The 17,896-nt window shown below is 53.4% G+C and overlaps 1 protein-coding gene across 1 annotated transcript; it reads left to right on the forward strand.

Moving 5' to 3' along the window:
- Positions 1-1,948: 1,948 nt before the first annotated feature.
- Positions 1,949-15,609, forward strand: TRARG1 (trafficking regulator of GLUT4 (SLC2A4) 1). The gene is made up of 3 exons (XM_075518242.1): positions 1,949-2,400; positions 9,252-9,384; positions 9,991-15,609. Exons 1-3 carry the CDS (start codon positions 1,999-2,001, stop codon positions 9,996-9,998), a joined length of 543 nt encoding a protein of 180 aa, XP_075374357.1. The 5' UTR covers positions 1,949-1,998; the 3' UTR covers positions 9,999-15,609.
- The last annotated feature ends 2,287 nt before the right edge of the window (positions 15,610-17,896 follow it).

A 17,896-nucleotide genomic window follows, 5' to 3' on the forward strand; every position in this document is an offset into this window, starting at 1 on the left:
AATTGCTGCAGGAATTAGGCAGGGTTTTACTGCTGCACACGACAACCGGCAGATTTTTGGACAGGGTAAATCTCACTGTGTGATTCTCGCAGAGCTGAGCCCCTGCAGAGCTCTTCCAGCCCAGCTGCTCCCACCCCAGAGCTCCCACCCGAGCCCCATCGCTGGCTGCCGATGCACCAAGGGCAGTCTGAGCTCTTTCCCTGCCGGGGGAGCACACGCTGGAACAACCATCTCAACCCTCTGCTCCAGCGTGCCAGTCCCTCCCCAGGGTCTCCTCCTCCTCCCTTAATCCCCAGGTGGGAGAAGGGAGCTGGGAAATGAGCAGAGGAAAGCTAGCAGCAGCCAGGAGAGAGAGCTCTTTGCTCAGCAAAGGAGCCTCTTTAAAGTGCTGATGGTGTGAGGCATCTTGGCTTTAATCTCCAACAGATGTTTCCCCTGCCAGGAGAGGCCCGCAGCAATGTCCGCTGAAGGAATCCTGCTTCTCCCAACAGCATCCCTGTGCTGGGTGGCTTCCCCTGCTCTGGCTCTCCCCGGCGCAGCGCGCGCCCCTGCTCTGCCCCGCCAGCGCCCGTCACACCGGGAGTGAGAGCCCAGCAACACCAGCATTCAAAGAAGGTTTAAGTGAAACCTAGCCCTAACCCAGACACAAACCCCTCCCTCCACCCAAATTTGCATCGCCAGGTTTTTGGCTTTGGTGTTCAGTCAAGGCGAGACAGATGGAAGCAGATGGCCAGAGAGGCAGAAGGGGGGGGGGGGGCATAATAATCCCGCAAGACCCCCCGAGGCAGGGTCACCCCGCTGCTCTTGGGTTCACATGTAGGAAATGCGGGTCCTAATTCTGCCCAGAGGCTGTGGGATGAGACAAGTCCCAGGGGGGCAGGTGGGGAGGCAGCAGCCTGGCCGGCTCTGAGTGGTGTTGGGCAGTGGGCAGCAGGCCCCAGCTGGCAGCAGGCTCCTTGGGCACCTCTCGGAGGGGCAGAAGGTGCTGAGTGTGCCCCGTAAATGCCCCTCACTGCCAAATCCCTGACAAATTTGGAAGTGAAGCATAATACAGAATGTGTGGAAAACATCCCTTTTTGCCAGGCATCCAGGCTCTGTGAGTTTTTTTTAGCCCTCCCTCCTGCCCTCACAGCATCCCCCGCTCCCAAGGATGCTGTTACTTGCTTTACAGTATGTAAAACAGTATGTAACCCACCCCCACACCCGCACCCTTTCTCCTTTGCAGGCCCTAAGCAGGGACACAGTATCTGCCACTGATCCGGTATCCCTGTCCCCAGCTGCCGTGTCTCCAGGATCACCCATGCGTTGTGAGGGCAGGGCGAGCTCAGCACAGCATGCCCAGGGCCTCCTCTCACCCTGTGCCCGGGGAGGATGCTTTCCCAGAGCGGCTGGAGCCAGGAGCACCACCGGGCACCCACGCGCTGCCCAGGGCCCGGTCTGTGTCGCATGTCCCCCACCCGCCCTGTCAGCCAGGAGGGACCCCGGGTCAGCAGGGCTGCGTGTACTGGCACCCAGCACAGAGCTGCCCTCGGCACCCCCCTGCTGCTCCGGGGCTGGAGGCGGCCACCGAGCCCCGCGGGCACTAGCGGAGCCCGGTCCGGGCTGGGCTCTCACGTACCGCTGCAGCGGAGCGGAGCCCGTGGGAGCCCCCGGGAAGAGCGGGGGGTCGGTGGGGCGGGACAGAGCCTCGGGCAGGGCCGGGCTGGAGGCGGCAGGGGACACCCCGGCTTTCCCACCGCTCCGCCCCGCCGCCTCCCCGCCAGCATCCCCGGGGGCAGCGGCGCCGCCTGCGCCGGGTCGGGCGGGGGCTGAGGGCGGCCCGGGGGCAGGGGGGGGGGGAACGGGACGGGGACACCCCGGGGGCGGTCCGCGGCCCCGATCCTGCCCCGGGGGCCGAGCCGGGCTGGCCCCTCCTCCGGCACGGCCTCCCGCGGGGCGGCGGGCCCCGAGCGCAGAGCGGCGGCGGCGGGGCGCGCTCGGAGCCCGCTCCGCCGGGCCATGGCGAGCGGCGGCGCCGCGCCCGGGGGCTCGGGCTCGGGCTCGGGCTCGGGCTCGGGCACGGCGCTGCCCACCCGCTTCCAGGAGACCGAGAAGCTGCTGGCGGCGACCGAGGGCCGGGAGGAGAAGGGCCTCCGCTGCTCCAAATCCTTCACGGCCGCCTTGCCCGGCGAGGCGGAGCGCAACGGGCACGGGCTCGCCTACAAGTCGGTGTCGGTCGGGCACCTGGAGGCGGCCCCGCTCTCGCCGTCGCGGCTCAGCCTGGGCAGAGCCTCCTCCACGGCCACCAGCACGGCGGCACCGGAGCAGGGCCGCCCGCGGGACTACCTGGTGCTCGCCATCTTCTCCTGCTTCTGCCCCGTCTGGCCCATCAACGTCGTGGCCCTCGTCTTCTCCATCATGGTAAGTGCGGGACCCGCCGTGCGCCCGGACCCGCCCCGTTCCCCCCCGGCCGCCGCCGCCGCCGCCGCCCTCGACGGCCGGAGCGGGGCCGGGGGAAGGGCCGCCCCGGAGCTGTCCGCGGTGCTGCACCGGCGGGGACCGGGGCGCGGCGGGGAGCGGGGCGGGAGGAGCCTGCACAGCTCCCGCAGCTCGGCCGGGAGCGCGGGGAGCTCGGCCGGGCTGTGCCGCTGCTCGGCTCCCGCAGGACGCCGCGATCGGCGTCCGGGGAAGGGAGGCGGGTGAAGGCGGGCAGGGGCTCTCCGAGCCGGCGGGGACCCCCGGCAGAGCCGGCGCCCGAGCCCGGGACAGCTGGCGGAGAGGCGGCGGGATGGAGAGGGACGGCCCGGGGCTTGGGGGTGGGATCCGGGCGCACCCAGGGCAGGGCTCCGGGCAGCCCGATGGCTCCGGGCAGCCCGGTCCCTGCCGGCAGAGCGGCTCGCTCGCCGGGCTTCCCCGGGAAGGAGCTGGGAGGCGAAGCAAGGACAAGGGATCTCCCTCCGCACCTCCTGGCAGCCGAGCCCAGCCCTGCAGCACTGGGGAGACCCTGGCTGGGGGCTGGTTCCTGTCCTCGGACACTTCAAAGGGACGGGCTGCACCTGCAGCTCTTTTAGTTGCCCTGGAGAAGAAATTTTATCCCTTAAACATCCCCCACACCTCAGCAAATACGCTAACATCAGAGGAGGGAAGAATAAAGCCAGCCGGCCTCCCACCCGTCACAGGTACAGGTGGCTCTCTCAGCACAGCCCTGCAAGTATGGCCACCCCCTTACCCACCAGGATGCCCCACTGCTTTACAGCCCCCGGGCACCTTTGAAGCCCTTGATTTGCCACGGAGGCAAATCTTTTCTTTGAAAATCAGCTCAGGGAAAGCAATTGCCTGCTTACCACAGAGAAATACACTGAGGGGCACCTGCAGCCAGCACTTCCCCAAAAACCACCAACAACTTGAAGACAGACACCAGCAGTTGCCACCGAAAGCCCTCTAGAGAGACCAGTTTCCATTTTGAGCAGAAATCATCATTTCTGCCAGTGCCAGCTGTCATCTGCGTAGTACAGTTGTGTGGCGGAGCCTCTTTAGGCAGCATACAGGGAAGCCAGCCAGCCTTGTTTGGCTTTGCACTGCAACAAGAGGGAAAGCAGCTGGGTATTGCATATCCATGGTAATAAACAAGATCTCTCACGGGGATTTTCCAACCACATTAGCCTTCATGCAAAATAGATTCTCACACTCTTCCTTGCAGGCGTTAGAGCCTCCAGCACGGTAGGGATGTGCCTTGGGCCACATAAGCCTCATGGAGTAGAAGAGTAAATAGTGAAAAAAGAGCAGGAGTCAGTTAATACTGCTAGACAGCGAGGTACCGGTGTGTATTTACTGTGTTAAACACCAAGGGAGGCAGGACCAACAAGGCAATAAGACTATTTGGCTGCCCTCTGCTTCCAAGGCCCTTGACATCGACTGGTGCCCACCCAGAGCTGGAGAAGGGGATGCCCGACCCCAGCCCTCTGGGGCTGCCGAGGCAGAAGGCACACGTGGATGAGCTTGTTCTCCAGGACAAGGTTTCTAGCACACACGGCACATTAGTAGCTAGCAGGCATCCTCTGGCCCCTTCACAGTCGCCCCTGCACTCCCTGTCCCATGGCACACTTAATTTACTGCCCTTTCTAGTCCTGGCCATGCCCATACACACATACCCTACCTGCCAGCCAGGGACCCCCGCACAGTGCCAGCGGAGCGGGACGAGGAGTGATCTTTGCTCTGTGCTGACCCTGGGGAGCCAGGAAACATCTGGCTGGGTCCCCCTGCCAACAGGAACAGCTCCCGGGGCATCAGCTGATGTTTCACCTGCTTACACCAGGGAGGAATTTAGTTCCCAGGGGCCCCCGAGGCTCCCACAGGCTTAGGTCTCCCCACAGAATAAAACCCAGGAGTGCCTGATCACGCGCAGATCTGAGCAGGAACCAGGTTTTTGCGATTCCCAGCACCTGGGGCGGGGGGGGGAGGGGGGGGGCCTTTCCACAATGTGCTGACGTTCCTTTAGCTCTGCAATTGTATTTTTCTTTCCTAAGTCAATGCTTTTTGCACATGAAAGCTTTTTTCTAGGTAATAAGCAGCAACCAGAGAGGAAAGCAAATGAATGCTTTTGGGTTTAGTGTCTCATAAATCATTTTTCAAAAGCTGCTCTCAGATCCCAGCAGGGCCTATGGCCAGAGGTGGAAAAAAAAAATCTGCTCTAGCCCCCAGCCTGTTCCTGATAATGCTGGTCTTGTGGAAATGAGTTATATGGAGGCTTCTCCACTGAGCCTTGGATGCATTTTCCTGATTAAGCGAGGACCTGGCTGCACTAAGGGGTTCGGGTCCCTCCCCGAGCCAGAGAGCAGGGCTGATGGACACAAGGGCAGCGCAGCCCCGTGGGACCCATCTCAGAGGAGTGCAGGGCAGGGCGGGCACCACACGCACACGCGCGCGCTGTATTGCTGTTATCGAACCCCTTCCCCTTCCTACCAAAATGCAGCCACATCAGGGGAAGAAGCAGAGAGGTCACTTACCAGCGTACAAAACTCCGAACAAATGAAGTCAAGTGAAAAAGAAAGGTAAATCCAGCCAGAACCAGCATAAAGTAACGCCAAGGGCAATTCTGCACAGCACTTGGTGTCCAAAATAAGTACTGTCATTCCTGAAAGATGTGGGAGAAGTCAAACTATCCTTACTCATTTTAAATGGCACAGTCATCTGTCTGAGTCTGATGTTGACTTATACCTCTCTCAGAATGTTTTCTTCAACAAAATGCAAGTGTCGAGGATTAATGATGTATTCTGGCTAACTGGTGGAAGGCAGTAGAGTGCATCCAAAGCCGGTTCATAAATTGGGAAAGATGGTGGGGAAGACGAGGTGATGATTTGTGTTCTCTGTCCCTGGGACTAGCACAGAAAAGTAATTGCCTTCAAGACAACTTAGGTGATCTATTATGGAAAAAAGCCCCTCTGAACAGTAACTTGAACAGATAACAGTTTGAAAACAGGTAAGATTAATAACTCTTTTAATGACCCAGACTTACCTGGCCCCATGGTTTGCTGCGGTACAGCGTGCCCTTCCAGCCCCACTTCTAAGGTCCTTCAGATTTTCTAATACTCCACTGTAATACGGAGTCCCTTGGCACACACACAGTGACTCACTCCCCCGTAGCCCTCAAGCCTTTCTGAGATATTCTGCCTCGGCAAGTCTCGATTAATAAACAAGATGTTCATGTTTTTATGTGGAAAGCAAAACACAGGATTAGTGATACTAGAGAGCTATAATCAAACTGTTCCACACCGATGAATAATATATGTACAGTAACAAATGCTTGCTAAACACCCCATGCCAATGCTGATGTATTTTTCATAATTGTTCAGGATAAATGAGCAGTAAACACTTCCAGAAGCTGTAGTGATAAATAGATCAAATTCGTTAGCCTATATATTTTCCCTAGAAGACAGCTAAAACTGCATATTTCACTGCAATCTAACCCACACCCTGCAAAAATATTACACTTGTTACAAAAATCTGAGCCTAAAAATCCCAGATGTTGGAAGCTGCCAAGGAGCAGAGCAGGGATCCTGTCAGTCCCTGGGCTGCTGCCTTCTCCCCGTCTCTCGCCACCAGCCCATGAGGCTTCATTTTGTCACCTCCTGTTCTGTAATGAAAATAGGCTCTTGGCTGCATCCCATCGATTTTAGATATTGTCTGTCAAACGGGCTGTCGAGACCAGAGGAAACAAGGTCTTGAGCTCTCTTGGTGTCAGCGGTGGGGACGTTGTTATACAGGGTGGCACGCGAGCGGAGCGGGACGTTTGCAGGGATGGAGTGGAAAGAGCCGCCTGTTTGAGGCTCCGCTATGTTATTTACGTGGTGATGCAAACTGAAATGAGCATATGGAAACCTTCAAAGCTGCATTTTACCTACCTGAGCACTACGGAGCAGCAGCCAGTGTGCAGCCTGGGCTGGGGCTGGGGACCTTTTTGGCATGGTGCTGCCAAGAGGGCAGTGGTATTAAAGCAGGATGAAGAGGAAATGGGGTAGTAACATCAAGTATTTGTTTGTTTGAATTCTCAATGATGTTTCACGGTTAGTGCTGGAGCTGTGCTAGGCCTCCTGACTCTTAATTTTCTTTTTTTTTTTTTAAAAAACATTTGACAGGGGACCCTTTCCAGCGCAGTTGTCATTTCTGAGATAGACGTTTTTTGAAAGGAAAGTGGGATTGTTTTAATACACTTCCACCTTTAACTCTTTTTAACTAGCAAATTTATTTTTTTAACTCGGAGTTTCCCCAGTTTTAGCAGCCACGCTCCAAAGGGAGGAGCGGGCACATGGTACGGGGCTGCGGGGAGCTGCCAGCTCCGCAGCCTGCCCCAGATCTGCCTCTTCTCCTGAGCCCCGGCTCAGCCGAGGCAGCATGGCTGGAGACGGGCCGGGGAAGAAGCCTTTAACCCACGTAAAAATGTTAAATACTTAAAAGCACCTCTAAAAAAAGAGTAACTGCTTCAAGGCAGTTAAAGTATCTACAAAACCCTGTCCCCAGTGAGGTCGAGGGGAGTTTTGCCCGACTCGTCCACTGGATCAAGGTGACAGACCTGGGTGCTGGGCTCCCTCCTCCTTGCCCTGGTCTCCACCCAGCCTATGCCGCTTCTCTTTCCCCCTGCTCCAAGCCTTCCCAACCAGGTGAAAATGTTATCGATGGACCTTAAAACTCCTCATCCAATTTCCCTCCCTCCAAAACCCCTTCCCGATGGGTTTCACGGGAGGCAGAAGGGCTCTGCATGAATTCGGGAAGTCTTTTCGGTCCAGAGAGCCATGTTAGGCGCAGACTGTCTGCCTGTTCCCAAGCAGGGAGCTCCTGTTTTGCTGATGGAGGGGCTCCAGTCTCTCCACCGCACACGCAGCGAATGCTGACGCACGATGAGTAATTTCACCGTAATAACCTCGCCGTGGTACTGCACAGCTGCCCTTCTAAGTGCTAGGTCCTCCCTCAGCCAAGTGCAGGAAGCCCAGCACGCTCGCTCCAGCAGGCTGGGGAGCACTTTGGGCTCTTCTCTCAGCAGTAATGCTTCTCCCCCACCAAGAACTCTTACTTTCGGTATTTTTCACTTGGGAACCAAATGATTGCCAATTACAAGAGCAAGAAGCAAGATCTGTTCTTATTTAATCACTTACTCTGAAAGTTTACGATGCATCTGTATATTATACTTTTTCTGATGAGCTGTGCTTGGTCTTCAGGTTGCTGAGTGTGGTTGGCATAGGCGGAGGCTTCTCTTGCCCGGCGGGTCAGCAGTGCCGCTGAGCACAGGGCAGTAAGAGAGCTGGCACTGAACCTCACAGGAGTCAGGCCACGGCATCACCCTCGCTGCCCCGTCAGGCACCAGGCAAGGTCTTGGTGAGCCCATGCTCATCCAGTCTTACGTCTTTCCTCTTTGAGCGTGAGCCCAAATCCTGCTCAACCCATCCAGCACCTTGCGGCTGTGGCCCCGGCAGCACTGCTGGCAGACCCTGGGGAAGCTTCACTAACCCCCCCCCCCCCGAGATGCCCGCAGGGTCTGGACCTCTGCTGAGCCCATGGGTGGCCAGCCCTGGCTGAGCAATGAAAAGCCAAGTTTCCAAGGGAACCTCCAAGTTGTGTTCTCCATCCACCCTGGGTTGACGCTCGTTCCCAAAGCTGCAATTTATCCCACCGAGAGCCTCCCTTTAAGACGCCAGTGCCCACCAACATCAGCGCCAGGCAAGTCCTGTTCTAGCTCCAGCTCTTGGGGATCTCTCTTCATCCCTTAATGAGTCCACACACAATAATTTCCAGGCACCTACTAGCACCTGCCCCTGTCCCATTCCTCAGCCCTGCCACAGCCAGGGAGCCCTTTCTTTTAGTTACAGAGCAGAGGAAAGCTTTCACTGAGCTGCCTGAAGAAATCAATAGAGCAGCAGGGGAAATCACCATGAAACTAGAAGCAGTATAGAGAAGCTATATGGACTATTCCTTCCCTTCCTACAGCACACACAGGAGCAGGAATTCACTGTAGGAGGACTGCGTTTAAAAACAGAGGTGGCAAACACAACCCATCTACATTGATGCAGAAATTCAGGGTAACGCAGAGGCACCAAAGCACATCCCACCACGGGATGAAAGCCAGCAGTTACTGCCCGCTTTATCAAAGCCCCTTCCTCTCGCACACACATTCAGCTCCAACGGCCAGCAAAGAGGCCACACGCTGCTTTGGAAATGTCACTGCTTTTTTTTTTTGTTTGTTTGTCAGTGGTAGTTAAACTCGCAATATACATCCCTTCTCAAGACATAAATCTGCAGAAGAAGACGGAGGCAGGATGCTTTTCCTGCACACAAGCTGCAGAAGTGCAGAGGTACCCTTGGGGGATGCAGTCCCATAGAAGTGAGCTGCTCTGGGAACTGAAGTCAAGAATTTCAGGGTTTTCCATGAAAGAATCAGAAGGGGGCTGCTGCTGGCTGGGGCTGAGCTGTGCCTCCTGTCCCACGCCAAGGCTATTTCTTAGTCACTCCAACAAAAGACAGACGTGAGCCAGTCCAGCTCCTACCCAGGGCAAGCAGAACAGCATTCCAGGTGGGCTTCTCCAGGCACGTCAGTTTAGCAGGACCACAGGTGGTCAAAGCCGTGGGCTCGCAGCGGGGACACACGTGCCATCCTGCGAGAGCCCAGGCTGGCAGACCCAGCCCCCCCGCTGACGCAGCAGCTCTCATTTTGGGGACCACAGCAGAGAGTCACCCCAGAGCCGCGGCCGTTCTCAAGAGCCTCTTTCTGTGTTTCCCCCCAGTCGAGGAACAGCGGGCAGCAAGGGGACATGGACGGAGCCCGGCGACTCGGACGCATGGCCAGGCTGCTGAGCATCGTCTCCATTATCCTGGGGACCATCATCATCGTGCTCTACGTTTCACTCGGCGTCAGAGGTAACGTCTCCTTCTCTTTTCCCCAGCCCCGCTAGAGCAGGAACCTCACATGGCTCCTGTCTCCAGCCCAGTGTATAGGCTACACCTGCCCACCGTCCACCAGCATCCTAGGGCAGGTGGTGCTCCATTCCCACCCCAGCTGCAGTGGTAGGGCACTAAGCACCGGAATGGTCCAGGCTGGTTTAACCATCATCAGCTGCGCAGACGCATGCAAAACACCTTGGAGAACAGGTTCCTTGCAGTAGCAACACACACTGTTCAAATGACCAGAATGGAAAGTCCCCCCTGTGCTGTCCCATAGCGTAGTGGTGACCATACAAGGTCCCTCTGGTGAAAGGTCTTGCCCTGGCAAAGGCTGCGGTGGGTTTAGTAGTGTGTAGTGGGGTAAAAACTGAAGGGTTTCAGGACACAAATCAACCTGCCCAGAAATGCAATCCCAAAATGTTTGGGGAACCTCCCAAACACAAACCCACCTGCCAAACCAGCATGACGAGCACGCAGCTCAGCCAAACAGGAACCTGAGAAACGCACAAAACCCAAACCAAGAGCATAAGGGAAACATCTGTGACTACTGGAAGCTGCCCTAAGACTCTCTTTATTTTACAGTTTCCTAGAAGATGTTTTAGCATGCAAATACCTCGAAGAGGAGGAAGACAACTTTCCTTTTGGGGTTTTTACTTTCAGCCTTGCAACAAAAAATTGTCACAGTGTAGGTGGGCAGCCCTAGACAGCCTGCTCTGGAGCGCCGTCTGAAGGAACGCGTGCTTCTACTTCACCACCTCTTGGAAATGAGCTTGTACAAGTGATGGGATAAAAAAACATCGCAAGAAGGAATGGGAAAGGACATCAGATGCCAAGCGGAGAGGAGAAGGGGGAAATCTACTACCTCATTCCCCTCCAGCAAAACTCACGGAGTGGGGAGACAACTAAAGTACAAGAGGAGGAGAGAGTTTCAAGAATGAAGCTTGTTTTGAAAGAAAAATTTAAGGCGAGAACAGGACATTTTGAGGAATCCTCCTAAGAATTTTGGCACGAGTCACTGAATTTTTGGAGGGTTGTTGGTTTTTAAATCGTCAAATTCTCTGTCTCTACAAAAAAAAAAAAAAAAAAAAACCAAAACAAAGCTCAAACTGCCATCAGGAGCTGAGAGCTGTTCCACGGAGGAGGAGGGAGAGCAGAGCTGCAGCAGGACCACGGCTCTGCTCCGAATGAAACGCAGCCGCAAAAGCTGGAGGATGTGGTGGATGCTTTTGTATTTTTGATGATAAAAAAAAAAAAAAAAAAGACACAATGACCATTTGCATGCCTTTGGGAATGTTCTCCATGTCTGTTCCTACAAGCTCTTTTATCACTTAGGGCAGATCTCAGAGCTGGCAGAGCAGGATGCTGCTGCATGAGAACGCCAGGCTCCTCCTCACCCCAATCCCATGGTGGGGTTTTTAATGGAAGGAAAAAGAATGCTTTCTCTACGAACCCCCACTTTTGTCTCTCTCTGCACCCAAAGGGAGGTTAATACTCGTGGAGCTGAGAAAAGAGCCTGGTTAATCTGTAGCAGCAGTACCAAGGCACAGAGAGCCTGTTCTACCCACTTACACATTTATGTCATGTCATGTCCATCACACAACAGTTTCAGCGTGATCCAGCCCCCGCCACTGTCAGTGCTGATCTCCCCGACCCTTTTGGGCTTCAGCTTAGGGCCTTCCAGGAGATTTTCAGAGGCACGGAGGAGTTTAAGATCCCCGCTCCTGTCCCTGCACCCCTCACATGCTCTTCTGCATCTCTGAAAATCTCCAGCATCCCCGGAGCTGGCTTGGGTCAGTTCCACAAGTAGTATTATTTTTTAGTGTTTTATATTTAACATAACAAGAAAATAGACTTTGCTCCTCCCGATCTGCCTATAGGTGCCCCGCCACGTCTTCCACACCCCGCGGCTCCCTCAGCCGTTTCCCACGGGATCCGATCCCGCCATGCTCCGTCCAGCCTCCATCCAGCCCCATCCCCTCTTCCTCCCCCTCACCCTGTCCTTGCCGCGGGTTGTTACTGGGGTTGGTCCTCTATCCGGCCACCCAGACTATGCAAAGTTTCATCGCCTGTTATTTTATTCAGGCTTTGTAGATGGCTTCTGGCCATATCCATTGGCTCTGTATTAGCTGAGCCTCTCTCTTTTATCAGAACTTTGCGGGCACAAGTACATGGCCAAGAGCTGCACTCCCGAGCCTTTCTGCTGTCTCCAGCTGACAGCCTGGGACCTAGAAATATGGACTGCAGTGAGAAATAAGGTGCTTCAGGGCACTTCTGCTCCCTACCGTCAATCTCCTGGGAAAAAAACCCCAAACCTTAGACCAAATCTAACGCTTCTGAGGGCTTGTCTACATGGAGAATCTACTGCACACCATAAGAAACTTCACAACGTGGTAACTGCTTGGCACCAACTTCTTCTCTGGAGTACGTGAGCGGGCATGAGTGTGCACGTGGGGTTAGCACAGGGTAGTGGTCCACTGTAAATCCACGCTGCAGTTACTCTGCGGTAATTAATGGGCAAAGCCATGGGCATCGCTGTGAAAATTCTCTTGTCACCTGTTTGATTGCTCCTCTTTAAAGTGTTTTCTTTTGCTAGGCATTATTTGCATCCAGGGGGTAAGAAAGTCAAATCCCCTAGACGCAGTGTTAACATTTTTCTCTACGTTAAAAGGGATTCCAGGGACTCACAGCAATAGCACATCACTACAGCACTTACTTGGGCTCCATTCCCATCCACCCCTTTGCCAGCGCTTTATTACAAACTATTGGCTTCTAAAATGGACCAAATTTGCAACCTTTCTTTTGCAATTCATTTTTTGTGAGCTTCAGCAAACAGAGGCCGCTGAGCACTGCTGGGTGTGAGCTCCCACCCGCAGCCGCTGCCAAAGTGCCCCTTGGCAACCAATCTTTTCTTCCCGAGCTCATCAGAAACCCTCCCTTGGCGATTCAAACTCTCATCTTATGGTTGATGACATCCCACCAAATCCCCCAAACATTTCCTTCTTTAACACTTGAACCCGAAAGCTGCGTGCTGGGAAACACGCATTATTTTTTCTGAGGGCAGTGCTGCCTGTCCATGCATCTTCTGCCCTGTGCTCTTTGAGCTGCTGAAATTCAGTTTATAGTAAGAGCCAAGCGAGCTCCTCCTTGGGCAGGAAGAGCCGACATTCAGGGAAAATCGCCGCAATGAGTTATAGTACTTGAGAGCGCCAAGTATTTATTAAGTAAGAATTTAAATGCTCTTTTATAATTATATAAAGCCTTTTACCTAAAGTGCTTTACCACATTTAAAGGATTAAACCTTGCCACCCCCCACGAGGTGAGTTAGCATTACGCTGCTCTAACTGCACGGATGGCAAAGTTGCTCAGAGTCACATGCACCGTACAGCTCCAAAAAGAAATCCGTTTTCTTTTCTCCTCCTTAATAGAACCATGTATGAACACAGATTTCCTTTGAATCTGATTTTTCCAAGGGGTTCTATGCAAACACACACTACACTTCAAAATGGCCTGGGATACATGCAGTCGTAGGAATGAGGGTTTGCAAGGCAGCCGCAATGGTCCTTGCCAGGAGAAGTCCCAGGCTGGTGGAGCACAGAGCAGTAGAGGTACCAGAATTCATCTGAATGCAGGAGAAGGCAGAAGCTTTCCCAAAACCCCCCCACGGTGATGATTTATTGCATGTACCCGAATGGGGTTTGTGCCTCCTGTCTTAGCCTGTATCATCGGGCTGCTGAGGCAATTGCTTCTCATCTCACTATTAAGTATAACAAAAAAGAAAAACTAAAAACCACTTAAATTCCTTTCATTTTTAATCTTCTTTCTGACTAGATACAATTGCACTGCTCTGCACTCTTGACTACAACTTTTTGGTTCTTATCCTGCGCTTAAATCCTGGGGAAAGCCTCTACAGTTACTCCTGACAAAATATTTTCTCTCCTTGTAACCTGGCTCTCCAGTGCTAGAGAAACAAACTCCCCAGGGTTATCTGGAAAGTCTCTTCTCCCTGCTCTCCCCAAACTTCCCCGTACATTCTGCAGCCTGACATTTTGCAAAGGTTTTACCACTAGATCCTTGCTCTCCACATCACACACGGTTTTATCCCAGCTCAGCTGCCTAATAGGCTCTTTTGGGTGCATTAGCTTGTATTTGCGAAGGAAGAAGTTGCCGAGCCCCCAACCCTTGACGTACACCTCACCCGTGACTGCGTTATGAGGGGCTAAATCATGGCAGAACTTCACCCTGAGGCCACCGGCGGGCAAGTTTCCTCCTTTGGTCTCCATCTGGGGAACAGCAGCATCCCTCATGATTCTTTGCTGATTTAGTGTTCACCTAAGCGCAAGCATCTTTTTTTCCACATCCAGGCACGACCACTCCTCTCCTTAACTTTGTTTTTAGCACGCAGGAGGGCGATCACAAAAACTATGTCTTGAAAAGACTTTCCCTCTCCCTCCCCACAAACAAGCCCTATGACTTATGTCACAGCTCTTCACCACCTGCTGCTGCCTCCTCTAAGCACGTCAGGATCAAGTTTTCTATGTGTTCGCAACTATAACAGTCACGAAATGCTCAGGGTCTGGCCAACTTCTACCCCCTGGTGAAGGAGAGGCGAGAGATCCAAGCGATGCAGTGGCAATCCAGCCTTACCTGACAGCGAAGTTGAGCTGGTAGGAGGATAGCTTGCTGAAGAGATGGAGAAGGTGGGAAACGTCTCTAAATGTAAGTTGAAGTAGGAGTTACGATCGACAAGTGTGAGGTCCTGGTGGGATATAAATACACCATTTGCACGGCTCAGGAGGAGTCTATGAGCAGAGCACGTGGCTGATGGCACCTCTCTGGCATTGCTGTCCCTGGGCTCTTCTCCCCAGCGTTTGGGGACAGTCGGGCTCTGCGGGGCGGCACAGAAGAGCCCTTGCTGGGTACAGCAATGCTAGATCGAAGGCTTAAGCCGAACGAGTGATTTGCTGCTGCCGAGCAGACGAGCTAGCTTGGTTTCATACCACCTTCTCGTAGGACGCAACGACCGACGGTCAGAAAAGGCCTAGCACGAGTCAGTTGGTCACAGCAACACGCTGGCTGGTACCCACCCGGGTGCCGGCAGAGGAGACCAAAGGGAGGAAAGAAAGCGACAAAAGATTTGATTTCAAAGTTTGCTGCGTTAATGATGAGTTTGCTTTTTCGGGTCGGTATTTCACCCCGTTCCAGTTTACCCCTCTCCCCCCACCTTTGCAAGTTTAACGTGCTTTCCCCTCAGCATTTCTACCCCTAGAGCGATGCACGAGTCTCACAGGCTCTTCCCTCCCATCCTCTGCCTTTCCTTCAATCCAGGACAATCTTGTTGGCAATGAGATGCCATCGCTGGGCTCTGCTGAAAGGGGTTATCGAGGGGTAGGGAACCTGCTCCTCTGAGGCTCTGACCCGGGCTGCCCCTGCGCTCCAGCATGTACCACTGCAGTAGCTGACCTTCCAAATACAGACTTCTCCATGTAGACAAGGGGAGCAGATCCTGCCTTTTAGATAAAATGAAAACGCCGTTTCCATTCGGTCTGAGTCCAGGGAGAGGCTGCAGAAATGCACCCACTGGGCTGGTCCCATGACTTTATTTCTTTTTTCCTGATACCCCCAACCTTGCCCTATCACTTTGTTACTTATCACAGAATCACAGCCAGGGCTGCACAGTCAAGCTGAAATAATTTCAGACTTAAGGTCGATTTTATTTCAGCGTGCATCCTTTAATTTTGGCAAAGACAGTTAGATTTGGATTGAAGACTCCCATGCTTGGGCACAAGCCAAGGGGGTGGTGGAGGAAAGCAGCCTTTTCAAAGTGGGAATATTTGTAAAGCATTTGCTGACACCGGTAGGTAGCAAAATTCAAACCTATAAATACCCATCCAGGATAAGAAACATCAGAAAGGGAACACGTGCAGGATTCACCAAGGCAACCCTGATACCACTTCGGAGCAGGTGCCCTTGCTAGATGGTGCCCAGGAGAGGATCCTTTGGGTGGAGGTGCAGGGTCTCTTCCCCCCACTGCCGTCACCACCGTCCATGCACCGGCTCCTCCTGGTTTGAAGCCAAACTGGAAGAGCCGTGTTTCACACACAGCATGAACACATCAGGAATTGCAGCTGGGCGCTTCTCTTTGCTGGTAAATGTTTCTTTTTCTGCAGGATGATATGGTATATCTTATATACTTTCTTTGTATTTCTTGGCATGAGAAAAAAAAATTAAAATGTAACATGCATGGTCAAAGCTGAACTTGTTTCTTCTGTTTAAATGAGGACAAAAAAAAATATCCAAACTACTCACTTAACTATTGCTTCACACTCCAAAAGCAAGTAGATCGGCTCGTATTTTGGGTGCAATGGGTTGCATATAAATACATATAAGCAAAAGGCAGAAGAAAACAGCACAAGTCAGAGCAGAGAAAGGTCCAGGTAGATCAGCCTTTGCTGCGGAGACAAGCGGCACTGAGCTCCTGGGGAAGCACAGCTATTGCGGGCGGTCTCCCCGGCCGTGCCACAGGGCACGCCTGCCCAGGGAAGCAGCAGAAACCCTCCTTGCTTGCAGCCCGCAAGGATGGGATGGGGAGCAGCCACTGGGAACGGCTTCTCATCGCTGGCCTTGCCACTGCAGGTTGATAGTACGGTGCACCACCAAGTCCGAGAGAACATATACAAACCCCAAATCTGCTCAGAAACCACAATTATTGATCAAAACCCATAGATTTCACGAATGCACAGCAATATTTGGTCTCTACTCAAAAAGCTTAAATGCAGGCTGCTCCCAGGAAGCAAGTCCTTTTTAAAAGTTTCTTAAGACAAGGCTTGAAAATTCAGCCATTACCGAAAACATTGGCTTTAGTTTTTTCCCAGGAGGAGTTTTCCAACCAGACTGGAAAGCTGTTGACGGTGTATAACACACACCTCGGGCCACTACCAGAGTTTATTTCTGTGTAACGGCACAGCGGTCAGTCAAGGCTACTGGTCTGTACCGACGATTAGTTGCACAACAACCTCATTCAGCTGAATCCTAACACCCTCCTCTGGCTGCACGTCTCCGGCATCCTCCGGGAATGAACAGCAATGCAGCTTCCAACCCAGCTCAGCCTGGAGAGAAGACTTGCCAAGTCTGAGATGAATTAGTTGTCTTACACAGCTCTCTCCGCTGTAGCAATACGCTCAAGCTGTCCAGACTTCAGGGTAGGACTTACTGGAGGTAACACAGTCCCGCAGCTTCCCGAGGACGACTCATTCCCTCTCCCAGCAAAGCAGCCCACGCAAAGCACGCACAGGGGAGGCAGGTGCCACCACCAGCAGCAGGGATCAAAAATGAGGCTTTATGGCCCCAGAGTTGGTACCAGGCACAGCGCTTCCACTTTCATCCACGTCCATAACGGAAAAAGGTAGATGTAAATTCTCTGCAACATTGGCAGCCCACAGCGTGATTCAGCAACAAACGTACTTAATGGCCCTGCCTGGAGCACGTCCTGCCGATGAGATTCCCTCCAAGGCAGAGGCCGGTCACTCCCCACCGAAATGACCAGAGGCACGAAGGAGCGCTGAGCCGCCAGCACCGCCGCCGCAGCCCGGCAGGCCCGGGGCTCCGCTCCCCCACGGGCAGCTCACCCGACGGAGCCCACTGGGTAATAAATCAGCAGCAAACGCTGCAATGAAACAGATTCAGCTGTTTGACTTGCTGCGGTCACATTTAGGAAATGGTTACGCCCGTGTTGGTGAGGCAGCAGGATGAACAGACTGTTCAAGACCACCTCTGTGGTCCAAACCCAAATCCCTTAGCCTTGGATGTGTCTGCCTGGCATTTTCATAGGCGGTATTATGATAAACACCTCTTTTCCTTTTTCCTTTCTTAAGGATGCAAGCTGTAGGGTTTTTTGGGCGGCGAAAAATAAATAGGAACACACACCCCCCCCGGTACTCAAAGCCAGAGAGGATGCAGATTAAACGTTCTCAAACTCATGAAAACCAGATCTGTTATCCTCATGTGCGTCTCAGAAAACGATCAAAGGAAAAGTAATTAGTTCTTCTAGATCTGCCGCTGCCCACAACACAAAGCCCAGCCCCTATAAGCCGGAGCTTGTCTCAATATTGGCTCTGTCCCTCAGGTTCCCTGTGGTTCAGGCAGCACGGCACTCGTACATCACTGCCCAAACAACTCCCGTGGGACAGAGCTGCTCTGAGCCTCGGACACGCCGGCAGCAAGCTCAGCCTTCCTGTTTATCCCATAGCCCTCCGCCTACACTACCGACCCCCTACCTGCCTCTGTAGCTTGCTAGTGCATTTTTAACAAATTAAGCACATTTCTTCGGTGTGTCCATTCCCCACTGCTTTGAAAAGTGCAAGTCTAACTAGATCTGCTGGTTCTCACTCCTAAATACCCTCCCCTTGTAACACTACCTAAATCAGTGCTCTCGACGTTCAGTTTCACATACCAGCGCTAAGATACCAGCTGCTCAAACCGCCGTCTTTAA

The sequence above is a fragment of the Mycteria americana genome, chromosome 15 (assembly GCF_035582795.1).
Source record: "Mycteria americana isolate JAX WOST 10 ecotype Jacksonville Zoo and Gardens chromosome 15, USCA_MyAme_1.0, whole genome shotgun sequence".
In the NCBI taxonomy this organism is placed as follows: Eukaryota; Metazoa; Chordata; class Aves; order Ciconiiformes; family Ciconiidae; genus Mycteria; species Mycteria americana.